We start from the raw sequence: 9,893 nt of genomic DNA on the forward strand, positions 1-9,893 counted from the left end.
TACGCCAATTAGCACAAATGGTAAGTTCCGACAGTGCCTACAAGTGTGCCTACTGGCCGCTAAATGGCAATACCGGTTTCATATGTATACACCTGGTACTTTGGCATAACATTTAAACAAGAAAGTCACAAAATTATATGCGGCGTCTATCACTCAAATATCTTCAACATCTATTCCAGCAGTGAAGGAGGCTGATATTCTCATATTGAGGTTGCCCCAGCCCATAAGCCTTTTTTCGTCAGGTTCTAGGGACTTGAATAATAGATTGAACTTGTAAAACAAAAATAGATATTATTAACTGGGTATTCGCGAAGCCGGCACAATACGCGATCGGATCAGTTCAGGGGTGAATACTCCTTGAGATCATTTCAAGATCATTCGTATCTCCCCCCACCCCCTGTCTTTCTGTTATCCCTCTTCCCTTGTCCTCATCAGTTTCTCCCACTCCCTCACATATTTACAAAGTTCTGATACTGGCTTCCCTCCCCAAGATTGTCCAGATTCACTGCTTACACCCGAGATCACTCCACCTTTCCCAATGATCTCTTAAAGCTGCTTTCGCTGTATCACAGTTCAAAATATGTTCTAAGTTTTCTTGCAGCGACCCGCATGGCTTGAATTTCACTTCTGAGTAACCTTTATTTCCCGCCTTTCCGATGTTACCACAGCGCATTCTTGCCTATATGACTTTGCCCCCCCAGGTTTTGCTCTCGTCTTCACAGTAGCTATAATTTTCCACCTCCCTGTCAATAAACTTATATCCCGGATTGAAACTGGATTTCTCGATTCTATTGATGTCTATTCTTTTTTCTCTGTCCTTCCTCTTCTTTAGATGCTCCACCAATTTTTCTTCAAACATTTCACTCTCGAAGATTTCATTCCCCAAAAGGTCTAACAGTTCTGCGCCCCCTTCCTCTTCTACCGCTACAAGTAACTCCCTCCCCCAATTGGACGGATTTCTGTTTCTAATCGCTCTAAGTTCTTCTTTCAGACAGATTTGAACTAGTCTACCTCCCTCTAGGTTGCAAATTCTACCACAAAACAAGAGAACCCTACGTTTTGCCTCAAAATATAGGCTTTCTTTCCCGCTTTCTTCCCTCCACAAGTAGTAAGGTGTATTTCTAGTGACTCCCATCCCCATTTTAATTATCTTTCCCTGCACCATTTCCATTTCATCCCTTCTAGTTATTCCCCAAATTTCCACTCCATAGGTTGCCCCAGATTTCCCTAGTGTATTTAAAACGTAGAGTCTACCTTTTAAGGACCTCAGCTCTACTCTCATTATTAACCCCCATGCCGCGTTTGTTGCTTGAATTTCCTTCCCTGCCATTACTCTAACGTGATTCCCATAAGTGTTTCTTGAAGGGAACCGGAATCCCAAGTATTTAAAGCTGTTGACTACCTCAATTTCCGTACCGCAAATCATCCACTTCTCCCTGTTTTTTCTCTGGCCTCCCCCCCTAAATATAACTATTTTCGTTTTATCTACGTTAATCTTCAGTTTGTTGTCCTTAAAGTATCTTTCTCCTATCCTGAGCATACTACTTAGTTCTTCTCCATCATTAGCAACAACCACTATATCATCGGCGTATTCTAAGCAGTAAACTATCTCGTTTCCTATTACCGTTCCCTCCACACCCCTGGCTTCCCATTCCACGTCGATATCGTCAATGAATATGTTAAAAAAACTGGACTAAGGGGACAACCCTGTCTTACCCCCCTTCCTTTTGCGAAACTACCTGTGACGCCCTCTCCCGTAATCATCTCATTCTCTGTATTCTTATATATGCTTTTTATTATGTCATAAAACCTTTTTCTAATTCCTTTTTTCCACAATTTCTTCAAGAACAGGTCTCTATGTACTGTATCAAACGCTGCTTTCAAGTCAATAAAGGCTGCATACAGCTTTCCTCCCTTGATTTTAATTCTATTGCCCACTAGTGCATTTAAAATAAAGATTTGCTCCCTGGTCCCTCTCCTTCTTCTGAAACCCCCCTGACTCTCTCTCAGTTTACCTTCCTCCTCTAACCAGCTATTGAACCTGCATGTCATTATTCCCGCTAAAATTTTGTACCCCACATCCAACAGTGCTATTCCCCTATAATTTTTGACATCATTTTCGTCCCCTCCCTTGTGGATGGGAAAAATTCGTGCGGTTCTCCAACCTTCCCTCAGCGTCCCATTTTCCATCCTTTTTGAATTATTACCCATAACTCTTTTTTCTATATAGCCGGAAGATTTTTGATGAATTCACCACTCAACTCATCCTCCCCAGCTGCTTTCTCGTTTTGAATCTTTTTAACTGCCGCTAGAAATTCTCGATATTCAATATCCTTGTCCAGTGCGTCTATTTCCACCCATTCTTCCATTTTTTCCCATTGTCTATCCTCATCTCTTTCTACTTCGCCCCCCCCCAATAAGTTTCCCATATGCTGCAGTCAGTCATTACTTGAAATATTTGTACCCTTCCTTTTCCGTGTGCTTTTACAAGAATTTACACCTTTCCAGAATTCCCCCATATCACTGCTCTCTCTAATTTTCTTTCTTTTTTCCTCCAATATTTCTCTCAATTTTTCTTTCATTATGTTTTTCATTTTCGTCCTTTCTCTTTTGAATTCCATTTTCTTATCCTCTCCCCCGTTTTTTTAGGAAAATTTTTAATAAGTTGAATGTTTTATACCTCTGAATCTTATGTTCTTCCCCCACCCAGTCATACTCACTGGTTTTCCCCCACCTGAAGTTTTTCCCCTTTCACCCCGCGGTACCTTAATTGAAAATCCCACTCCCAGGTGGTCGGAGTCAATCGTGGGCCAAATGTGGATCTTACTCAGAACATCATCTTTCCCCTCGTGTAAGACTAGATCAATTACCGAACCACCCCCTTCGCCCTGGTCTCCAACGTGAGTGGTGACCCCCTCCCAATCTCCTTCGAAAGCTCCATTTGCTATAATTAAACGTTCTGAATCACAGAAATCTATCAGCCACCTTCCCTCTTGGTTCACCTTTATATCCCTAGATTTTCTCAGGAACTTTTCATCTTCTTCTCCCGCTTGCCTGTCCCCCACGCTTGCATTTAAATCCCCGACAACTAAGGTCTCTTATCCTAATTCTTTTCCATCGTCTAATTTCTGTTTAATTTCGCTAAGGATCTTTTTGGTTCCAACATTATTGTAACTTGCAATTATTCTACACTTTTTGCCGTTGAATAATCTTATCCTTGAGACAAGTGCGCCATTCGCCTAAGTCTCAATCCTAATTTCTTCCCCAAAATTTCTCTTGACGCCTACCAATATTCCCCCCTTGCCCCTTCCTTTTTTATTCTTTTTTATTGCTTCCCTATACTCCTATCTATATTCGCCACCTATTTTATTCAGTTCATTCATCAAGGCTCCCTGTTTATTTTTAAGTACCCAGGTTTCTAGCAATATAATAATTTCAAATTTTTTAACATCATTCCAAACCCTTTTTATTTTGTTCCCTTGTAACCCCGCAATATTCCAACAGGTAGCCTTAATGAAACCATTTCCCTCACCCCCGTAGAATAATCAGCTAATATTACCCATATTATCTACGTTATTTGCCTCGCTGCCCTTGTTACCTGTACCCGCTCGCGTTCTTCTTCCTTCAGCATCCATTTTTTCTAGAGTCGTTGACTCCTCTCTCTACTGATACCAGTTTTCGTCAATCCAGATCTTTTGTTGGAAGTGCTTAACAGGCACTGATCTGCCTAGACTTGTCGCCTCGGTTGGTAGGGCATTTAACCCTTCGTTTACGTCCTTCTGCCTCCAAATGAAATCATCTGTGACCACGATCGATGCTCTTTTTAGATATCCTAATTTGTCTCTTGTCATTAGCGATCTTTCCTGCATGTGATTCGTCAGCGAAAACAGTACCCCACCTTCAGCCAGTCCAGTCGCAGAAGTCACGGTAATACTCAGGCCAGTTTGCTCCTTTACCAAAGAACAAAAATCCAGAGCTTTCACACCCGTTTGTTCGGCCAGCCTCCTCACTACAATATAATTCCTGCTTTTTTTCCCCATCTTTTCCTCGTAGGCCTATACCCCTTTTTTTAAGGTCTATCAAGCTAGCACCATCACAAACGAAATTCCCAAATTTCTTGATGTCAGAATTCTGGAATTTTTTTGGACTTTTTTGGGCTGTATTACCGATTTTTGAGCTCCGCTACTTTTTGTGAAAATTCAAATTTTGAGTGGAGATGCTGACTTGAATCAAGCCAGCACCTCCACTATATAAAAATTGAAAGAAAAAAAATCAAACACGTCAGAATTTTGCGATTTTTTTGGGCTCTTAAACGCACCAACAACCAATTTCCAAAAACCATTCCTACAAAATATAAAACTACCCACTATATAAAAAATTAAATTCGGAAGAAACAAAGAACACCAGAATTTTTGGCTTATTTTGGGCTCTAAAATGCATGAAAAAAATTTAAAAACTACCCCTATTTTCAAAAAACCACCTTCTTGCAAAAAATAAAATTTGCAAAACCCAAAATGCACTAGATTTTTAGCTCATTTTAGAGTCTCAAATGCACTTAACATTATATTAGAAAAACCACCCCTGTGTAAAAAAAACGTCAACCTAATAATAAAAACTTAAACCTTGATGTTGGTATTTTTGAACAGCCCAAAAATCAGAGACTCCATTTGAACCGTAAAATTCGAAAAATATCAGAGACTATAGTAACACTGTAACATTCCGAAAAAGATTGGTTTGCATCAAATTATGTTTGATTGTTAAAAAGGGACTGTTTTTTAACGTCAAGTGTTGGGGACCAAAAATCGGAGTAGGTTTTTTTAAGAAGCCCAATAATCATAAACTCTACTGACACTGGAAAATTCTCAAAATATTAGTTTTTGACAAAGTCATATATACATGGTAGAGAAGGGTTGATTTTATAAGTTAAGGGTTGAAGCCCAAAAATCGGAGTGGATATTTTAGAGGAGTCCAAAAATCAAAGACTACACTAATGCTAAAAAATTCTGAAAAATATTAATTTTTGACAAAGTCATATGTATGTGGTAGAGAAGGGTTAATTTTATACGTTAAGGGTTGAAGCCCAAAAATCGGAGTGGATATTTTCGAGGAGCCCAAAAATCAGAGACTACTTTAACACTAGAAAATTCTCAAAAATATTAATTTTTGACAAAGTCATATATACATGGTAGAGAAGGATTGATTTTATACGTTAAGGGTTGCAGCCTAAAAATCGGAATGGATATTTTCGAGGAGCCCAAAAATCAGAGACTCCATTAACCCTAAAAAATTCTCATTGATATTAATTTTTGACAAAGTCATATGTATGTGTGTAGCATTTTATAGAATTTTCTAGTATAAATGTAGTCTTTGATTTTTGGACTCCTCGAAAATACCCACTCCGATTTTTGGGCTTCAACCCTTAACTTATAAAATTAACCATTCTCTAACACGTTTATACGACTTTGTCAAAAAATAATATTTTTGAGAATTTTCTAGTGTCAGTAGAGTCTCTGATTTTTGGGCTTCTCGAAAATACCGACTGTGATTTTTGGGCTTCAACCCTTAACGTATAAAAACAACCCTTCTTTACCACGCATATATGACTTTGTCAAAAAATAATATTTTTAAGAATTTTCTAGTGTTAAAGTAGTCTCTGATTTTTGGGCTACTCGAAAATATTCACTCTGATTTTTGGGCTTCAACCCTTAACGTATAAAGTCAACCCTTCTCTACCACGTATATATGACTGTCAAGAAATAATATTTTTGAAAATTTTCTACTGTTAAAGTAGTCTCTGATTCTTGGGCTCCTCGAAAATATCCACTCCGATTTTTGGGCTTCAACCCTTGACTTATAAAATCAACCCTTCTCTACCATTTATATATGACTTTGTCAAAAATTAATATTTTTGAGAATTTTCCAGTGTCATTGGAGTTTATGATTATTGGGCTTCTTAAAAATACCTACTCCGATTTTTGGTCCCCAACACTTGACGTTAAAAAACAGTCCCTTTTTAACAATCAAAGATAGTTTTGTGCAAACCAGTCTCTGATTTTTGGGCTGTTCAAAAATGCAAACATCAAGGTTTAGGTTTTTATTATTAGGTTGACGTTTTTTTACACAGGGGTGGTTTTTCTAATATAATGTTAAGGGCATTTGAGACTCTAAAATGACAAAAATCTAGTGCATTTTGGATTTTGCAAATTTTATTTTTTGTAAGGGGATGGTTTTTTGAAAATGGGGGTAGTTTTTTGATTTTTTTTCATGCATTTTAGAGCCCAAAATAAGCCCAAAATTCTGGTGTTCTTTGTTTTTTCCGATTTTGATTTTTTACATAGAGAGTGGTTTTATATTTTGTAGGTGTGGTTTTTGGAAATTGGTTGTTGGTGCGTTTAAGAGCCCAAGAAAAGCCCAAAATTCTGACGTGTTTGATTTTTTTTTTCTGTCAATTTATATCCACTCAAAATTTGAATTTTCACAAAAAGTAGCGGAGCCCAAAAATCGGCAATACAGCCCAAAAAAGCCCAAAATTCTGACATAAAGAAATTTGGGAATTTCGTTTGTGGAGGTGCTAGCTTGACAAACCTATTTTTTTTTAGTTTTTCCGAAGCATTTTTTATAAGAGATAGCCCTTCCAGTGGATCTGTCAAGATGCTGCAGTTCGAAACTCCTTTGTTTGGCTCGCTTGATGCAGTTCTCTCGTCGACTACTTTTTCGATAGCGTCAGCTCCCCCTCTAGTGCCCCTGCCAAAACTTCAGACTGATCATTTTCGCCCTTTTCCAACAACTTTGTGCACTCAAACAGTTTACTTGACACTTTCTGAAAACCTTCAGCCATCCAATTCTTCAAGGACACCATTGAAGTTTGCAAGCTGTCTAGTTTTTTCTGTAAAACGTCCAGTTTTTCAGTAAAGAGTCCAGTGGCTAGTTCATTAGCGCTCTTGACAGTTGCATCAGTTCTCACCACCAGTTGTAGTTTGCCGGTCATTGCGTCCCGGCACTTGTTGTCCAATTGTTTTAACTCGCGAGCCCACCACTTTTTTAGTCTACCCTCACTCTCATTCAGCACCTCCCTCCATTTTTCTTGGCACTTACCACAGTCAAGACATTCCCTACTGGTCCCCGCATCTGCAAATTCTTCCGATTCTTCTGAGGCCTCTTTTCCCCTATGGTGGCCCTTTGACACTGGCCCCTCCTCTTCTTTGGTATTACAGATGCTATCCTGGTCGTTCTCACTTTCGAGCACATCCCCTGTCTCCTTCGCAAAACTGGCGCTTACATAGTACCTTGGAGAAGTTCTACTCAGTCTTTCCCTTGTTTCAAAGACCTGTGTTTTATCATCTTTCGCGTTCCCACTTCAAAACAAATAATTAATTATTTTCCCCTGTCCCTCTTCACGCTTCCTGGGGCGCCCTCTATTCTTTTTTGTTTGAGTTCCAGTTTCTTTCCATAGATTCACCACTGAACTACCTTCCGCATCCTTAGGGTTCTCATCTGCCGCTAGCGGTAGACCCATCGATCCATCTAGCGGAACTCCCGTGTAATCATTTGTAAAGCGCTCTGCTTCATTGGCGGGAAGGATTCCTTCCCTTCTTCCCTCCCCACTGTCCTCAACCTCGCTATCCGCCATATTCCTAACCTCGAGGGCAAGTTACTTCCAAAATCACTTCATTACTAAGAGAAGAAAAACAGTCCCCGCACAAATTATTATCTCCTCGCGTTCAGAAGACACTTAGAAAACATCTCCAGTACAACGCGCGTTTCTGGATCAAAGATAAACGTCAAGCAACGCAAAAAATTACAGACTGAGGCCAAGCTGCAACTCACTCGTTGCGATCGCAGCGCCCCCCTCTTCAAAATGTATTAAAGATTAAAAAAAATTTACTATCAATATCTCACCCAGTTTTAGCAAAATTTCACCACATTTTCGTCATGCGTTCCATTGTTAAATAATCTTTTGTTCCCATTTTTAACTGCCTTTCCCTGCTCAAAAGCGGCTTGCAAAATAAGAAGTACTTCTCGTCTGTATGATCAGCACCTTCGAATAAATTAGAATTTTTATTACTGTTAATAAGCTTTCACTGTAAAATTTACGGTATTTTATGTCGTTTTTAAATATTGATTTACTTCATTCATCAATTTACCTTCAATATTTACATTGGCTGCAATTCTCTTCAAAAGAGAACTTTCATCATTATATGAAAATCTGTAAAAATAGGTAGGTGTCTTTCTTTCCATTTGTCTTTCGACTATGATTTGAATTTCGTTTGCAAACATATAATCACCTCTGTACTGGATCAGATTCTCTCGTTCTTTGAGAGTTATAGGTTCTTTTTGAAAGTAAAATTCTTTTATATCTTTGGCAAACATAGGGACGTTACTCTTGTCGCTTAAATTCAGGTCAGCAGCAACACTCTCTTCAAACGTATTATTTAAACTCAAAGGTAATACCAGTGAATCTCATTCCTTCGTGGCTATTATAGCCAATTATCAAAGGAACTTTAATGTCTTCTTTTAATAAATCAGCCAATGGTCGAGGTAAAAACGGATTGGAACTTTTTGTGTCCAGAGTTGGTAAAAATGGAATGTTGAATATGGTTGAATTCTGTTGGAAATAAAATGATAAAATCAAAATAAAAAATACTGTAAAATTGAATCAGGAATTTACCATGAAGGGCACTTTCATTTGTGTTTCTAAAACTTTTTGAGATGCCACTGTGCGCAAAAATCTCACAGCTTCGATTGGGTCGGATGTTTTCTTCCCTAATGCAGAAGTTATTTCAAAGGCAAAGTCCTTATTTCTATCTTGGAAAGCCCAAAAATTAATGACAACACCACTTTGGCAAATTGCTTTTTGAAAAAGTCCTAGAAAATAGGGAATATCATAAATTGTAAAAGAGAATGGTATAACATTAGAAATTTATTTGTAATTCAGTATTGGGAAATCGGAACCTGTAGTAAGGGGGGAAATGCAATGATAATGAACTGGTGCAGATCCGGTACTCTCTCCAAAAATAGTTACATTCTCCTTATCGCCTCCGAATGATTCTATATTTTGTTGAATCCATTTCAGAGCAAAAACTTGGTCCTTCAATCCCTCATTTCCTGGACATTCTTCTAACTCCATATTCAGAAAACCTGAAATAATTTAAGCAGAACTTGTAGAAACAATTTCTCTATTTTTATTAAAGAATTGCTTGTACAATTTTTTCACTCACCAAATATGCCAAGTCGGTAATTAATCGAAACAAAGACTATATCGTGTTTAAGCAAATAATCTGGACCAAAAGAGTCTAAATCCCCCGAAGAAGCAGAAAATTCTCCGCCGTGAATCCAAACCATTACAGGTTTTTTTCCCGATAAGGAATTAGTGGCCAAATTGAGATACAAACAGTCATCTTCGCCCATAATGTTTCCAGTTTTAGAATCAATTTGTGCCGCCTTATCCCTTTTTTTCACTGCATCATGAATTCCAGTCCAAGGCAAGGGAGGTCGAGGATCCTCAACAAAAATATTAATATTAATTAAATAATTATATTTAATAGTTGAAGAATATTAAATTAGAATAATTGAAGAGTAAGCGAAAAAGTGATACATCCAGTTAGCTCATTAACTTAATATTTAAGATATATTAGGGTTATGGGCCCAGACTAGTTGGATAGACAGACGTGATTTAGAAGAATAATAATCTATAGATGCAATTTTTGCGAGAAGAAGCGTGTATTCGTGAAATATTCGTCAAAATGAATACGACGCACTCGGTACGCGTAGAGGCGCTATACAAGGAAAATTATGACACGTGCAAAGAGCAAATGAAGTTTTTCTGATAAGAAATGAGACCTGGAAGTACGTGAATGGTACTATAACGTGACCAGCAGTAGATGTATAAGGCG

At 38.2% G+C, this 9,893-nt stretch overlaps 2 protein-coding genes across 2 annotated transcripts in view; both read right to left on the reverse strand.

The window, feature by feature from the left end:
* LOC117176836 overlaps positions 1 to 8,506 on the reverse strand; it is an 11,305-nt gene extending 2,799 nt beyond the window's left edge. The window contains exons 1-2 of the mRNA XM_033367180.1: positions 8,145 to 8,506; positions 7,900 to 8,038 (exon numbers count right to left, since the gene is read on the reverse strand). Of these exons, the coding sequence (XP_033223071.1) occupies positions 7,917 to 8,038; positions 8,145 to 8,370 (348 nt within the window). The 5' untranslated portion in view covers positions 8,371 to 8,506 and the 3' untranslated portion in view covers positions 7,900 to 7,916. The remainder of the gene's footprint in view (positions 1 to 7,899; positions 8,039 to 8,144) is intronic.
* On the reverse strand, positions 8,429 to 9,408 carry LOC117176488 (esterase FE4-like). Its single transcript, XM_033366741.1, has 4 exons — positions 9,219 to 9,408; positions 8,953 to 9,138; positions 8,669 to 8,865; positions 8,429 to 8,605 (listed from the first exon to the last, which is right to left on the reverse strand). Exons 1-4 carry the CDS (start codon positions 9,406 to 9,408, stop codon positions 8,429 to 8,431), a joined length of 750 nt encoding a protein of 249 aa, XP_033222632.1.
* Positions 9,409 to 9,893: the final 485 nt, after the last annotated feature.

Source organism: Belonocnema kinseyi, chromosome 7, assembly GCF_010883055.1.
Source record: "Belonocnema kinseyi isolate 2016_QV_RU_SX_M_011 chromosome 7, B_treatae_v1, whole genome shotgun sequence".
NCBI classification, from domain to species: Eukaryota; Metazoa; Arthropoda; class Insecta; order Hymenoptera; family Cynipidae; genus Belonocnema; species Belonocnema kinseyi.

Excerpts from the sequence above, each read along its gene's own strand:
- LOC117176488 (XM_033366741.1), bottom strand. The coding sequence starts at position 9,408 with ATGGGCGAAGATGACTGTTTGTATCTCAATTTGGCCACTAATTCCTTA. Across the intron at positions 8,866-8,952 it reads CATTTCCCCCCTTACTACAG|GACTTTTTCAAAAAGCAATT; the intron begins GTTCCGATTTCC and ends CCTATTTTCTAG. Across the intron at positions 8,606-8,668 it reads AAATGAAAGTGCCCTTCATG|AATTCAACCATATTCAACAT; the intron begins GTAAATTCCTGA and ends TATTTCCAACAG.